Consider the following 15,711-nt stretch of genomic DNA (forward strand, 5'->3'; position numbering starts at 1 on the left):
CGGTTTGGGCAAGTTCGCCAGCCTCGAAAGGGGCCCGGCGCATATAACGGGCGCCGTGGCGGGGAGAAGACGCAGAGCGCTGCTGGGCTGCCGGGTCTCCCGCCTCCTACTCCTGCTCCAAGGGCCTCCTGCATGAGGGCGCGGTAGAGACCCGGACCCACGCCGTGCTCCTGCCGCCTCGCTGCCCTCCGCCCGGGCCCGGCTCCGCCAGGCCCCGCGGTGAGCCATGATCCGCCTCGGGGCTTCCCAGACGTTGGTGCTGCTGACGCTGCTCATCGCCGCTGTCCTTCGGTGTCAGGGCCAGGATGTCCGTAAGTCGCCCACCGCCCCTGCCTGCCTGCCTTCCGTGCGTCCCTCAGCATCCTCCTCCCTGGCCCGCTCCGGATCTGGAGCCTGTAAGGGCCGGATTAGAACGACTCCCAGGGTCGTAGGGCGCCCAGACTTAGGTGAAGTATATGCAGGAGTTCGCCGAGTGGAGCGAAGGACCGCGTCCCAGCGTCCTCAGTGCTGGTCGCGGTTGGAGGCATTTGCAGGTCCCTACGTTGCGCAAGAATAGTGAACTTGCAGTGTCAGGTCGGCGAGATTTGCTCACAGATATCAACGCGCTTTTCCAACAGCCTTGATAATTAGGCGCACGTGCACACCGCTGGCTTCAGCGAAGCGCCCAGAGTTCAGCAAAACGGATCACGGCCCCTCAAACTTAGGAGAAGTAGGAGAGAGCGCGAGCAAGGAAGCGAGCAAACGCCAAAGGGTTGACTTCGTAGCCTGTCCGGGGGTTGGTGGCTGGGGGGCTCAAAGGGGAGTTAGACAAAGAGAACTAGCACTGTGACACTGCTGGGCTGAAATCTGAGGCCGCAAAGAAAGACTTCGAAGAGGCGCTCCGAGACCTCAGCGCCTCTCTCGAATTCACTTCCCCTCCCAGCTGGCCCTGTAGCAAGGTGCAGCCCTCGTTCGCATCTCGGCTTTCCCCTGCCTCTCTTCTGATGATAAAGGGTACAAAAACTTCCTGTAGGAGAAGCCATCTGAAAGGCGATAACATTCCAACTAGACGGTGCTTTTCAAATGCCCCCGAAAATAGCGCCCCCTCCCCACCGTCTTTTCCCCTCCCCCTCCGAGGTACTACAATGAGTTACTTTTCTAAGTTTCTGGAACTCACTGAGCCAGGCTGCGGCGCGCGCGCGCGCGCGCGCGTGTGTGTGTGTGTGTGTGTGTAGCAGAAGGGGGCACGGCTGGTCGATTACTATAACTATTTCCACCGAATTAGTTAGAGATGGCAGTTGTAGAATGGTTCAAAGGAGGTTCGGACCGCACCTTTCTACCCCCTCCTTTGGTAAGGTCCACTGTCTGGGATTATATTCAGGACAAACGAAGCCTGGAAAGTGTATTAGGTAGAGCGGATTTTTTTTTCCACGTGTTTGGGCACGTTTCCGACGGCTGGGATTCTAGCCCTGTCTTTGTATGTTACAGATTGTAAATCAATCGCAGGGGAAACTCTTTGGGGGAGGAGGATCAAAGTCCCTCTGCCTTCGAGGCTCTGTGCTCTCTCTCCTGCCACCAGGCTGTCTCCAGAGATGGTTTGCAAGGCGGCAGGCCCGGGCGGACTTTCAGTTCATTAGCGCGGCGGGGCAGGGTGGCAGCCCAGCGCGCAGCTTCAAGAAGCCGGGGGCAGGGGGCTCTGGCCCGCTCTCCCTGTAGTGCGCTAAACCCGAGGCGCGCTTCTGGGCACTGGGGGGAATGTGGAGTGTATCCTGGGCCTGAGCTCAGACTGACTACATTTTTGTCCTCAGTTTGCAAGCATACACTCAAGTGTCTTCTTGGCTGACCTCTGCCTTAGTACGCAATGGAATTAGCTGGGTGACTCTACAATAATTCCCCAATTTCTCCATCTGGTATTAGGGGCGCTCACTTAAGTGGCAGAGCGCTCTCACTGCCGCATCTTTCCTGGGAGGGAGTGAATTCCACAGCTTTTGGGACCGAACTTTCCAGTCGCTCCTCCTCCTCCCAAGGGGAGTGTGATTCTGCGTCTGAGCGGCTGATTTTGCGTCCTGGCGCATCCCACCTCCGTAACCGCCGCCCCCCCCCGCCCCCGGCCCGGGGTCAGCGGACCCAAAGATGTGACGTGGGGAAGGGCGCAGTCTGAGTGGAAGCCAGGAAAGTCAGAAACCTAGAGCTCGGCCACGCCCCTCCTCTCCGTCTTTCCACGAGTTTGGGAAACTGATTGGCGGCGGCGTCTTTGACCCACATCTGCATTTCAGAGCCCTCGTCTCCGAAAGTGCCCTGGCTCAGGGGAGAGATCTCAATCCTCCTTTGTGAGGCTTGTTTGCGTTGGGAGATTGGCAGCGATGGCTTCCAGATGGGGCTGAAACGCTGCCCGTATTTATTTAAACTGGTTCCTTGCGGAGACCTGTGAATCGGGCTCTGTGTGCGCTCGAGAAAAGCCCCATTCATGAGAGGCGAGGTCCGGTGGGTTCCCCCGGACTCCGCGACCCCCTCTCCCATAATGCCCCCCTGTGCCCGCCCGCCGCCACCTCCCGGGCTCCAGCCCTGCGCAAAGCGGCGGCGAAGCAAAACAGTTCCCCGAGAGAGGTAGCTTTTTAATTGGCCTGCCACAAAGAATCACTTATACGGTGCGGCGGTAATGAGGGGAACCGGATCGGGCGCGCCGGGATGCTATCGGCAGCAGTTTTCCATCCCCAATTATGGTGGTGCTGGGCTCCTCCGTCCACACCTAGGGGATCCAGTTACGGTGCTGGCTCCTTTCTGGGGCAGTCATTTAATCCCACTTTCCCCTCTCCCGGTGTCTGTAGGCTAGCCGCTTCGAGAGCCGCGGCCACAAAGAGTCGCCCCGCGGCTCTTACACCCAGCGCCGCGCGGCGCCGCCCCTGCGCCGCGCACCCGGGCGGCCCCGCCCGGGAAATCCGATCCGCGCTCAGAGCGCACCCCCTTCTCCCCGCGTTTCCCCCTCTAGAGTGGGGGTGGGCTCTTCTAAGGACTGGAGGCTCTTTCAGTCCAGACTGCAGATCATTAACCGACGCCCCGCTTCCTCCTACACCTTCCTCTGCCTGAGTTCTACTGCTCCAGCTATTTTAACGGTGGGTGTGTCCCAGCAGCTTCCGCATTTTCCCTGGGATCCTCCACGCTCCCCGTGATTATCTTGCCTAGAGGCGAGGTGGATTTCCTCTAGTGGAAAAGAAATAAAAACGTTTATCTTTAGATTTTCACTATTTCTCCGCCCACTGGGTTTGTGGCTCTTTCCTATTATTCATACCCTGCTGCTGCCACTGCTTTGGGGATTTTGATGAGAAAAACAGCACTGGACGCTCCCTGGCACGTGGTGCGGGCTCTACAGTCCTTGGCTGCTAAGGAACCTCTTGTCAGCATAGGTTTCATTTGCAGCACGAATTCCAGACGGCAGGCCGCTTGTGGAGAGGGACCTCCTATTCTTTCTCTGCATTCTTGGAGGAGACCAGGCCAGGCATTCAAAACCCCCTACTCCCCAAATTGGAGTGCTATCTTCCCATGTAGGCAGGGCCTCTCCCGGAGGGTGACAGCTGGAGTCAGCCTCGGGCCCTGGCCCTGCTTGCCTCCCCAGCCTTTCTGAGCCTTCCTGAGTCCCAGGGCTATTGTTTGAATGGGTCCATCTTCCTCCCAAATTAGTCCTAATTCTAGTATGGTTCAAAGAATGGGACAAGATCCCAATTCTAATAGCACCTTCTTTCACCTCTCTCCCTCATATATCCATTGTTTGGAGCCTAGCTATTTATAGATTCTAATTTATGTAGGTAGAATTTTCTACATTCCCTCTGAATTTTAGCTGTCAGTTGTATTTAGCAAATCCCATAATTCCTAGAGGAAGGCAGAAAAAAGAAGTCCTCTCTGCTCCTGGGCTGGTCTTACCATTTTCCTGTCTTCTCTCTCTTTACAGTCCCAGAGTTCCTAATCAGAGTCTCATCTCCTCTCTTCTGCTCACCCTCCAGCTTGCCTTCCCATGCCCACATCCCCCCCACCCCCCACCGTACTAGATGGGTGAAGAAAATATGGCGCAGTAGGCCCCTCATCTTCATTGCTGGATCAGGATTTTCACTGGTGAATAATAGAATGGTTTAAGGTGCATAATAAATATTTGTCGAATACACGAAAGAATGAATGATGCTTTAGAAAAGTAATTTTTAATCCCCTATGTTCACGTGGCCTGAGCCCATGCTCTTCAGCATTCGAATTATGTCAAGTTGACAGCAACCTTTCTCTTTTTCTCTTCTGGCTCCCCATCTGCTCCTTCCCTTGGCTCTCTGCTTCCGCCACCCCACCCTGGTACAGAGGAGGCTGGCAGCTGTGTGCAGGATGGGCAGAGGTATAATGATAAGGATGTGTGGAAGCCCGAGCCCTGCCGGATCTGTGTCTGTGACACTGGGACCGTCCTCTGCGACGACATAATCTGTGAAGATGTGAAAGACTGCCTCAACCCTGAGATCCCCTTCGGAGAGTGCTGCCCCATCTGCCCAACTGACCTCGCCACTGCCAGTGGTTGTAATTTATTTATTTCCTGTTCAACATAAATAAATTACTTGCAGGCACAGCAAACACCCTCCCATAGATGCTGGGCATCTCTGCAAAACAGAGGAGCTGGTTATCCATGGGACTCCAGCAGCGGGGGCAGAAAGGAAAGGCCACTTCTCACTTGCAGATTGAAACTGAGTGAGCCTGAACCGCTAGAGGAATCTTGTCTTTCCTTGCCCAATACCTCCAAAAAACACATGCTTCCAAGACACGTGTAGTACAGATATGATTCCACAAAAGTATCCTCTCTGGAATCATCTCTGTAAATTACTAGAGCCACAATGGAGATCAAATGCTCTGTCTGGCCAAAGCATGAATAAATTCCCCCTCTGTCACCCACACCTTGTCTCCTCCTTAGAAGACCTCCAAGTACATGGTCTTCAGTGTGGAGAAACCTCTTCCCGCTAGTGGGGAGACAAGGGGCAGGCTCCCTCTTTGAGGTATGAAACATTGGTGGTAGTTTCCTCTTTGCTATTACCTCTCTTGGAGTTGCCCACCAATTAAGAAGCAAGTTGATGGGAGCAGGAGGGGATGGGCTCTGGGAGTGCCAGTGGGAAGGGTGGAGATGGGCTAGGACAGAGCCCCAGGTGCTTGCACTCTGGCAGGTAGTTATTAACTCACAGCTAGAGCCAGTGCTGGTGGGTGGTATGTGTGCAGGTGACCCCTCCCCAGCACTCAAACACACATCCTATCTTGCTGCAGAGTGAGTAGGGATACACATCTAGGGTGGCCCTCGCTGTTCTCTTCCTGTTCAAGGAGGAAGACAGTTGAAAGGGAAGTGAGAAGTTGCCTTTCCTTAACACTTCACCGGTACTGGCTCCTTTGTGGTACAGATTCCCAGACCCTTGCTGAGGGGGCCCATGTGAGAGAAGTGTTGATTGCCTTTACTGTTTTGCTGCTGTGATGGGGAGGAGCTATTGACTTGGGATGGCACTGGCTGCAATGCTCTGTATAACTCCTGTGCTCTGCTGTTTTTTTTTTTGTGCTTGCTTCAAGGAGACCCAGCTGTAATGTAAGACCTTTCTAAGTACCTAACTCTTTTTCTGGGGTGGCTTGGGATTTGGGAAGGGCTTCCTACCCTGTGGGGGAAAAGAGCCTGAATCTTCTGTGCTTGCTCCCTCTGTGGCTGGTTAGATCTTGAGCTCTCCGTTTTCTCCCTGTGTTGCCCTCACTCCTTTCTTGTGCACACTGCCTGCTCATTGCATAACAAAGTCTGGGGCACCTCCATTCCTCGTGGGTCCTCAGCAACCCCTGGGCCACAGCGACCCTAACTCTCCAACAGAGGGGTCCAGCCAAGTAACAAGAAGCTGCCTCCTTTCTTGGTTGTGTCCTTTCCTTTGTTTGATCCCCTAAAGCGTATTTGAGTGACAAGAACTGGTACTTTTCCGTCTCATAATTCTTACCTTCTTCTCTATTTTTTTTTCCCTTGCAGGGCAACCAGGACCAAAGGTAAGAGATCTTATTTCTTCTTCCTTCTTTTTTTTCTTCCTGCTTGTTCTTCTTGCCTTTATACATCCTTCTTCAGAAGCAATGCTATGCTGATCCAGCCTGTGATTCTTTACACATCAGGAGATGTCTGTTTCAGAGGGCATCTCAACACGGGGCTGCTGGCTGGGTTTTGTACTGGGGCTTAGTGGGCTTACTCAGCTTAATCCTATGAATGTTTCATGTTTCAGGGACAGAAAGGAGAACCTGGAGACATCAAGGATGTAAGTAAGAATTATTCACAGACTGCGTTGCATCTGCTGCTCTAAATGGGTCATTCCCCTGTGCTCTCCTCTAACTTGTTGTCTTGTGGGTCTCTCTCTCCCAGATTGTAGGACCCAAAGGACCTCCTGGGCCTCAGGTAAGAAAGGGGGAAATCTCTTCTTCCATCCCTTCCTCACTGCATCTGAGTTACTGATCTGCAGACTCCTGGCCTTGCTGTCATCTTACCAAGTTCTTCACATTCAGGGACCTGCAGGTGAACAAGGACCCAGAGGCGATCGTGGTGACAAAGGTGAAAAAGTGAGTAGAGAGCAATGCTGCTAAGCCCTTGTGGACTTCCCAGGCCCTCAAAGGCCCCACCATATACCTGATCACCTTTTCAACAGTGGCCCAGGGAGGGACAGATGGTTCTTGAAGAAACACTGCTTCACACTGGTGCCTTTTTCTCTTTCTGCCAAGGGTGCTCCCGGACCTCGTGGCAGAGATGGAGAGCCTGGGACCCCTGGAAATCCTGGCCCCCCTGGTCCTCCCGGCCCCCCTGGTCCCCCTGGGCTTGGTGGAGTAAGTATCCTTATTTCCCCTTCCTTAAGGCTGTCCCTCCAGAAATGTGGCTTCTAAATTGCTACTTGCACTTAACCTGGCTGGCTCCCAGGGCTGCCAGCAGTGTGTACCTAGTCTGTCCGTGGGCTTCATCCCAGGCCTATAGTTTAGTGGAATCACATGTTAGGCATGAGATTGTGGCACTAAGGGCTGACTTTTTTCACTTTTTGGTTTCTGTAAAGAAAGTCTTCAGTTACCTGGCTTCCTGGCTTCTGCACCATGTGGTTGATTCTTGGGGGTGGGTGTAAGGTTAGGAGGAAGGATGACTGGGCACTTGTACTTCCCTGGAAGAAGAGTGACCACTGTCCTTGGAAGATATTTATTCATGGTTCTTGCCAACTACATTCCAAGCAACTATTCATTCTCATGAAAGAGCTCCACTGAGTGAAGGTGTGTGACTAGTCATTTTTGGAATCACACCAATCAACAAATTATATTAGTGCCCAGTTTTTGCAGGTTTGCCATTTCGATGTTTGCTCTGTTTTAAATTCTTAAACTTAAATGGGCTCTCAGACTCATTCTACATCTCTTGCTGAAATATTTCAAGACTGTTGGTTTTAGACCTTTTCTGGACATTAAAGTCTTGGAGAATAAAGGACACCTTTAAAAGTGATGCTTTATTCTACTAAGTGAAGTATCCTAAGAATGGAAAAACAAGCACCACATGTACTCACCATCAAATTGGTATTAACTGATCAACACATAAGTGCACATATAAGAATAACATCTATTGGATGTCGGGCAGCGGGGAGGGAGGAGGGGGGAGGAGGGGACGGGTATTTGCATACACAAAGAGTGCAATGCGCACCATCCAAGGGATGGGCACACTTGAAACTCGGACTTGGGGGGGAGTGGGGAGGCAAGGGCAACATACATAACCTAAACATCTGTACCCACATAATATGCTGAAAAAAAAGTGATGCTTTAGTTATGTTTCTCAATATATGTTAAATAAAACATGTCATATTTTAGAATATAAAAATAATTTTAGAAAATGAAATGTAAGAAACCGATACTCCTCCAAATAACACTTCATCTTCCAGGGACATAATTTTGCCACTGTCATCAAATAACACATTCCCAAAACTGTTTTTCAGGCATCATTGGTAATTCTGATCAATGAGGGCTTAGTCTCCAACAATTAGAGTTTATCTAAGTGGAGTTCTTTCCATCCAGACAGAGCTTACCTAGCCAAGTAGGAAATACCTAGGGCCTCTCAACCTTCTAATGTCGTTGGGTTTATTTGCAGAACTTTGCTGCCCAGATGGCTGGTGGATTTGATGAGAAGGCTGGTGGTGCCCAGATGGGAGTAATGCAAGGACCGATGGTAAGAAGAGACACCAGTTCTTTGCAGCCAGAATGGCGGGAGGTGGCCCTTAGCAGAGCCAGAGAATGTGACAATCTCTGCTTTACAGATAATTGCTCAGAGCAGCTCTTCTCCATGAGTTATATAACCTCTTATTCAGTTCGCCCAGAGCATTTGGTTTTTAATGGCGATGGATGCCAGTTTCAATGATGCGCTGGAGTGACTAAGAAGAATGAGGATGGGGAGATGCATATAGGCTGATCTGTTAGAAAGCCAGTTGCTATTGCTCTTGGAATGAGAACTGAAGAATGCAGACAGCAGCTACTGTTCTCCAGCATCCTCAGACTTCCAGCAGGAAATCTCAGCCCTGCAGCTCTGACTTGGCACATGCTAAATGAAACTCAGATTTTAGTAAACATGGCTGCTGTCCAGGAGAAAGCAAGGCCAGCCTCTCTGTCCAAATGGTGCCTATAAATAAAAATAGATGGTTGCGTGGGGAGTGGAAAACGAGAGGGAGCAGCCACCGTAGGCCCCCTGCCCACAGAGTAACTCCTTGTCCTTTGTCTGGGCTTTTGGCTGGGAGAAGGTGGCACACTGGAGGCCATTGGCAAAGCATTTCCAGTAAACCTCCTGTTTTCTGTCCCAATGCAGGGCCCCATGGGACCTCGAGGACCTCCAGGCCCTGCTGGTGCTCCTGTAAGTACTGGGTCCTTTCCTCTCTGTGGTGTCACCAATGATTGTCAAACACTCTGATGTCTTAGCACACTTTATGGGGGTCAACCTGGTGTCCTCACTTTGCTTTTTAGGGGCCTCAAGGATTCCAAGGCAATCCTGGTGAACCTGGTGAACCTGGCGTCTCTGTGAGTACCCCATGGCCCCCCGACTTTGATGACAGACCACTGGGACCCCAGCTGCTATTCCCTCCCAGGCTGTCCCTAGCTCTTTCCACAGTGGGGTGGCCCAAAGGAAATCCAGATGTCACTTCCTAGGTATGGAGGAACTCTGACCTCCAGAAACTGTCCTAACGTCCCCTTCCAGGTCCCCTTTCAGGACACCCCAGCCTGCCCTGTAGTTGCCTCCCACTGTGATCTTCTCTGTACCTTTGCTCTGACCTTGGCGTCTTTCTTCCTGATGGGAGAACTGACTTCCAAGTATACCATCCCAATGTTTTGTCCACTGATCAGCTGTCTTTCCCTCTGACTATCTCTAAACCTCTCTTACTTTGTTTGTAGGGTCCTATGGGTCCTCGTGGTCCTCCTGGCCCCCCTGGAAAACCTGGTGATGATGTGAGTATACCTGGGTAGTCCAAAGGGAAGCTGCCTCATTTGAAAGGGCCTGGAGAGGGTGTGTGCTGGGGTGTGATGGGGGAGCGACCAGGGTGGCCGTGTCCTGGGGAGCAAGACTGGGCAATCCTAAGCCCTGACTCTGTCCCCTGTCTACATGCCCACTTGTAAGTGAACTCACAAGTTCCTTGGGGACCACTTTGGACCCAATGGGAAGGGAAATAATTAAAACATCATTAGCCCCAGGAAGGGAAATTGAGAAATGAGAGAAGGGAGAGAAAAAACATAAGGCGAGGAAATGTAGAGAAGAAAAAACAAAGAAAGAAATGTTCAACAACCCAATGTTATCTTAATTGTAAATGAGTTAGAAAAAAGCTCAGCCTGAGTCAGGATGTCTACAGAGGATGCAAACGAAGTGAAGAGACAAGAGTTGGCACAGTTGAGCTGTTCTCGGGAATAGCATTAGACAGTCATGGACTCTCGAGGTCAGGCAGGGCTAGTCCTGTCTGCAGAGCCCAGAAGAGGAGAGAAAGACCCTCCAGGGGAAGTGGGAGGCTGATGAGGACAGAAGAGCTGGCCGACGGGCCTGTGTGCATCTGAAAGAATAAGTTGTGAGCCATGGAAGGCATTCAGGGGACTGGACTCTGAAGCAGGTGAGGCAGATGAGTGAGCACGTGGGTGCGAGGCCTGGAGGGCTGGGGAGAGATGCTGTTCCGGAGTGTGCCAACTACGCCGACGTGTCTTCTGAGCTAGCTGAGGTCTCACTCTCTCCCTTCAGGGCGAAGCTGGAAAACCTGGAAAAGCTGGTGAAAGAGGCCCTCCTGGCCCTCAGGTAAAGGCCCACCTTCCCCAGCCTCAAACACCTTTCTCAGAGTCTCCCTCCTGGTGGCCTTAAGCCTGGTTCATCCAGTTCAATGAGGCCACTTCTAAAACAAAACACTTGTGGCCCCTATGTCTGTCACGCTTGCATGCGGACAGTCGTGTGTGATCCTCGCACAGGCCCACAGGGGAGGCTGGGCAGCTGTCGTGTATACCCACTTTGCACAAGGTGGGGAAACACAGGGAGGGGTGGCCTGGATTTTACTGAAAGAGCATCCAACTGCTGGGGTTCGTGACAACTCCCTGGTGGCCTGTGGGAGCTGAAGGTGCTCCGGCAGCCGAGAGCAGCCTCTACTCTGTTCCCTGAATTTCTCTGCTTTGGATTGCAGGGTGCTCGTGGCTTCCCAGGAACCCCAGGCCTTCCTGGTGTCAAAGGTCACAGAGTGAGTATCCGCACATGAGGGTGTTGGAAGGAACAGGTTGCCCGGGGGAGAGAAAAGCACTTTGGGGGTGTGCATTTCTTCCTATTTGTGATTGAGTTTTCTCTTGTTCCCCAGGGTTACCCAGGCCTAGATGGTGCTAAGGGAGAAGCTGGTGCCCCAGGCGTGAAGGTAAGGGACCTGGAAGCACACAGGGAGGACCCTTCTGTCCAGTCCAGGAGACACTGTGGAGCTTAGTGGAGTTAGCACATCAGGACAGCTCTGGCCGGGAACACCTGCTCCCGCTCCTGCATCCTGATGGGTGAACAGCAGGCCTGGGAGCTGGGGGCACTGCTCCTCACAGGACTGAAGTTCGAGTGTGTCATTGCTAGGGGAGATGACCAGTGCTTTCAGTGTCTTCCTTGGGAGTTGTCTGGGGACTGGAAACGGGGTCCCAGACACTGACCCTGTGTGTCTTTTTTCCAGGGTGAGAGTGGTTCCCCTGGCGAGAATGGTTCTCCGGGCCCGATGGTGAGTATGGGCGTCCCCCTGCCCCCAGAAGGCTGCCAGACGCTTTGGAGACACTTCCTAGAGCCTAACAGATGGCTGCACCGTAAACCCCAGTGCTCCCTTTGTACAAAGTAAATATTCAGTTTTGTAGATTTGATGTGATTATGAGCAAAAAGTAAAATGTATTAGATAGATGTTTTGTTCAAGATTTCACCAACATTTCTTTGAAATAGTCCTGTTAACACAATTAAAATATGCTCCAATTTTTAAATATTCTGTTTATGCTCAACATTTTGGCAAGAGGCAAGACATGCCTGTAACAAGGTCTCCGCTAGGTAACAACAGGAGCCTTTGCGTTCTGCCCGGGCAGAAGGCCTTTCGGAGTGGTCCCGGGAGCCCTGGGCTGGGCAGGAAGGCAGCACCCTCAGGAGCTCCTGTGCTTCCTGGGCGAGCACAGGCCCCCTTTCCTCTGGGATCTGGGGTGATGACCAGGGTGCTGTGAAGCCAACTCATGCTTGGGCTGTCATGTTGTGCGTTCCAGGGTCCCCGTGGCCTGCCTGGTGAAAGAGGACGAGCTGGACCTGCTGGTGCCGCGGTGAGTAATTGACAAAGCCAAATGCCACCATTGGCCCAGCACTTTAGAGTTTACAAGTTTATCTCACCTGACCTTCAAAACAGCCCTGTGAAGTGTGGAGAGTATCATGATCCCATAAGAATTCACTCCGAGTGTGCCCGTTGAAAATTCCCAGGCTGGATCTGCAGTTAATGGAGAAGGGCTGTGGGTGGGAGTGGGACTCTCTTAACCAGTCCGGGTTATCAGTCACCCCTTCAACAGCCTCCACCTACCTGCTCCTCGGCCTCTCTAGTTGAAGTTTATGGACACTGTGCTACTCTTTTTGTCCTTTCTGGTCGCTCAGACGATGATGGCTTAGAAAAGTATAGCAGAGTCCAGCATCCACTCACAGGGGGTTTATATTTGACGCTGCTGCTGGTGATGTGACAGAATACTGGTGGCCACCGTTTCATGGGCACTTGCTATGTTTAATACCTTATACGCTTTGTCTCATCTAATCTCCCCCACATCCTGTGGAGTAGGTTCTACTCTTCTCCCTATTTTAGAGAAGAAGAAACCATGGCACAGAAAGGTTAAATAGCCTATGATAAATGACATTTTGCAGCCTCGGACTCTGGTGGCCCCTAGTTAATGTGGGGGATTAAGAGTAAGGGGACTGGCAGCCAGCGGAGGGTGCAGGGTGCCAGACGGAGGCGTTTAGCTCCTGTCCTTTAGCAATAGAGAGTCCTTATAGGTGCTTGGTCAGGCGAGTGGTGTGATGAAAGCCATGTTTAAGAAAGATTATGCTTTCTGTTGAATTCATACCCCAACCACCCAAGTGCTGAGGCCCCTCCTCACAGGTCCTCGCAGGGCTGGCCAAAGCACATCCGCTTCACTCTGTTGTGCTGCTTTCCGGATAATGTGTCTGTTTGGCAGAAATTTCCCTCCATAGCAGATCAGTGAAATAACCAGCAGCCTCAACCCCCATTTGTCAGCCAGGGCTGCTGAAGTGCCTTGCCCCAGATCACTTTGTGTGAGGGGATTAGAGAGCGCTGGGCCTGCCAAGAAACACCACTGTTTCTACAGATTAGCAGGCGCTGGCTTGTGGCCGTTCAGCAAGGCTCCGAGCCATGGTGGCCTCAGCCCAGGATAGGGGTAGAGACCTGCCCTGGTCCTCCTCCTTCCTGGGAGCAGCGGGCCCTGCTCTCGGCTCTCCACACTGGGTCCTGTCCCCACAGGAGTCAGGCTGCCAGCGTGTGTATAACATTTGGCTTCGAAGGTTGACAACGTTGCCTTTGAGCCCTTCTTTGCTCCTCCTCCCTCCGCCCTCCAATCAGACTCCTCTTGGCCAGCCCTGGCTCTGAGGGCTCCCAGCAGCCCTCTGAGCCTTGACTTCCAGAAGGTGGCTGTGCAGTGTCCGAGGCGTGCGGGCCCTGGACACAGGGCAGGTTCACGTACTTCCAATTGTGGGCCTGGTGTCAAGGCTGGGCTGGGGACTGGGCTGGTTCGGCCCTGCCTGCTGAGGTCATGTGCCCTCCCTTGGGCCCGACTGTGCCCTCTCCCCAGCCTTACTGCAGGGAGAGCTGGCCGATGCCAGCCCGACTTTGGCTCTCAGAGCAGTGTGGCAGCTCCCCTTTGCTCATGCCCAGCCTGGGACTCTCTGCTGGCTGCCTCTGGGGGGGAAGGAGCTCTAGAGTTTCCCAAAGTGGCCAGTCTAGCCCAGAGGGCTGTGGCCAATGCTGAGGCTTTATGTTCCCTCTGATGTTTTTTTCTGTTACGTCTTCTCGTGCTTTGCTGTTAAATGCCAGTCTGGAGAGGCTCAGTTAGGAGAGCTGGGCTATAGCCAAGAAGCCGGTTTCTGTCTCATTTAAAACACGAGCTCCCCCTAAAGCATCCTTCTCCTCCAGCTTTTGAAGAGAGGCAGAGGCTGGCAGGTGGGGCCCAGGAAGGGAAAGGTCCCCTCCTGGCCTGCTCAGGTCCCCTGCCCAGGATCAGGTCCCAGGCCCAGCTTGGCCCAGCTCGCTGGCTCCCGGAGTTTGGGTAAAGAGTTCCCTGGACCCTAGGGGCCTTGAGAGAGAGTTTGAGAGGTGCACACCACAAACCCAGGGGAAAAAACCCTCAAAGCACAAATCCTGTACAGAAGGAACTGGCAGCCTTGCTTTGTGAAGCAAAACCTCTCAGGGTTCAGCTGTATGTCTTTGGGCGGTGGCTGGTGCCCTGTCCCCATCAGGCCAGCCAGCGGAAGACATCCTGCAAGCATCTTTGTCTTCCTAAAAAGCAGGTTGTCTGGAGAGGGGCCGGAGCACAGAGGCAACCTGAAGCCAACCAAGAGGAGGCCTTAACCATGCTCTAACCAAGGAGGTTAACCAAGCCTTGAACATGCATCCCTCTGTGGGCATGCGGGAAGCGCTGAGTCCAGGCTGCTGCGCAGCTATTTCAGTTTCCTTTTGCCCAATTCACTGAGTCTTTAGATGATAATTTGGCCTGAAGTTAGGGATATTTGCAGTCTAAACTCAAGTTGACAAAATAAGGGAATAGCAGGAAAATCACCTATGCTTCCAGGCACTCACAAAAGCGCCACAGAGGGGTTCCCATGGCGGGCTGTCCTGCCCCTCGAACCCCGCCCCTCTGTGCTCAGCCCTGGGACGCCCCGGGCAGTGTCTGGCTCATTTTCTGTGAGGATGGGCTGTGAGCAGGGGTGGGCAGGCCTGTGCACACCTCTCATGGAGGTTTCTTCTTCCTCGCCCACAGGGTGCCCGCGGCAACGATGGCCAGCCAGGCCCCGCAGGGCCTCCGGTGAGTTCCTATTGTCCTCAGCGGGTGGTGGTTATATTTTCAGTGCCAGTAAACAGCCCGATGAGGTCTGCAGGGGTTATTTGGTGTAACTGCAGCAGTGCTCTGACTTCTATCGGAAAAGTGGAAGAAGGAGGAGGAATCATTTTTAAATATTGCCCGAGCATGTGGATAACAAGCTTTGAAGCATTTGTTCATTTTTCTCAGTCACCCTTTTGGTATTTTTTGAGGAGGGCGGTGAAAGAAATGTCTTCTTCTCTCTTCGTATATAGTCAGAAACTTGCTTTGCCTTTTGATGCCAGGCAAAGCAAGGCCTCTCTCTGGAGTGTCCTAGGGACACTGGCAGTTGTGGCAATTTTCATCCAGGGACTTTTAACCATAATAGATGCAGAGTGAAATCAGCACAGGGGTGGGAGGGAGCGTGAGGTGTGTAGGCGGCTCACCTTGGAGGTGGGAGAGGTTGTGCCCAGAACTGCATCACCTCTCTTACCCGTTTCTTCTTTCCAGGGTCCCGTCGGTCCCGCTGGTGGTCCTGGCTTCCCTGGTGCCCCCGGAGCAAAGGTGGGTGCCCTGCTGCATGCTGAGACACTCCCCTCTCCCTGTGACCCTTGCTAGCCACCCCCCTGAGGGGTGGCTCCCACTGCCCACTGCTGCTCTGCATCCGGGCAGGGCACAAAGCCAGGCGCTTCGCAGCATCACTGGAGGGAAAGTAAGACGGGATGATAAAAAGCGAGAGGTCCAGTTACAGCTTCAGAGCGGGGAAAGGCAGACAGAGAAAAAGATGGGGACACACCAGAGACCTGGGAGGGGGTAGAAGTCCAGGAACAGCAGTAAGAAGACAAACAAGCCTGGGGGAGACCCAACAGCTGAGCAGCCTGGAGACCAGGGGGTGTTGGCTGCTGGAGGGGACGGGCGGGGCATGCACGGGCAAGGAGCCAGCTCCCAGCTTCCCTCCCCTCCAGGGTCTGCCTCACCCTGGTGCCTGGCCCTCCTGAGCTGAGTTAATGGAGTCCTTCGGAGGATTGCTAGAGGCCAGTGGGAGGCCAGCCAGTTCAGGGACAGGCCCCTGTGGCCCAGGAGGGATTCCAGTGTGGACGTCCCTGGGAATGAATACGGAGCCTCCGTGTGTCACTGGCATCAGGTTGCTTTTCCCCTCCTGGGGGT

The 15,711-nt window shown here is 53.1% G+C and overlaps 1 protein-coding gene across 2 annotated transcripts in view; it reads left to right on the forward strand.

Annotated features, from left to right (window-relative positions):
- Positions 1-226: 226 nt before the first annotated feature.
- The window catches only part of COL2A1 (collagen, type II, alpha 1), a 30,719-nt gene continuing 15,234 nt past the window's right edge, over positions 227-15,711 (forward strand). Inside the window, exons 1-18 of one of the 2 annotated variants that reach the window (XM_012638476.1) lie at positions 227-311; positions 4,318-4,524; positions 5,990-6,006; positions 6,234-6,266; positions 6,371-6,403; positions 6,511-6,564; positions 6,724-6,825; positions 8,114-8,191; positions 8,822-8,866; positions 8,977-9,030; positions 9,403-9,456; positions 10,232-10,285; positions 10,662-10,715; positions 10,830-10,883; positions 11,178-11,222; positions 11,743-11,796; positions 14,506-14,550; positions 15,055-15,108. In XM_012638476.1, the coding sequence (XP_012493930.1) occupies positions 227-311; positions 4,318-4,524; positions 5,990-6,006; positions 6,234-6,266; positions 6,371-6,403; positions 6,511-6,564; positions 6,724-6,825; positions 8,114-8,191; positions 8,822-8,866; positions 8,977-9,030; positions 9,403-9,456; positions 10,232-10,285; positions 10,662-10,715; positions 10,830-10,883; positions 11,178-11,222; positions 11,743-11,796; positions 14,506-14,550; positions 15,055-15,108 (1,122 nt within the window). The remainder of the gene's footprint in view (positions 312-4,317; positions 4,525-5,989; positions 6,007-6,233; positions 6,267-6,370; positions 6,404-6,510; positions 6,565-6,723; positions 6,826-8,113; positions 8,192-8,821; positions 8,867-8,976; positions 9,031-9,402; positions 9,457-10,231; positions 10,286-10,661; positions 10,716-10,829; positions 10,884-11,177; positions 11,223-11,742; positions 11,797-14,505; positions 14,551-15,054; positions 15,109-15,711) is intronic. The other variant, XM_012638478.1, reaches the window with a different exon arrangement.

Source organism: Propithecus coquereli, unplaced genomic scaffold, assembly GCF_000956105.1.
Source record: "Propithecus coquereli isolate 6110/MARCELLA unplaced genomic scaffold, Pcoq_1.0 Scaffold13, whole genome shotgun sequence".
NCBI classification, from domain to species: domain Eukaryota; kingdom Metazoa; phylum Chordata; class Mammalia; order Primates; family Indriidae; genus Propithecus; species Propithecus coquereli.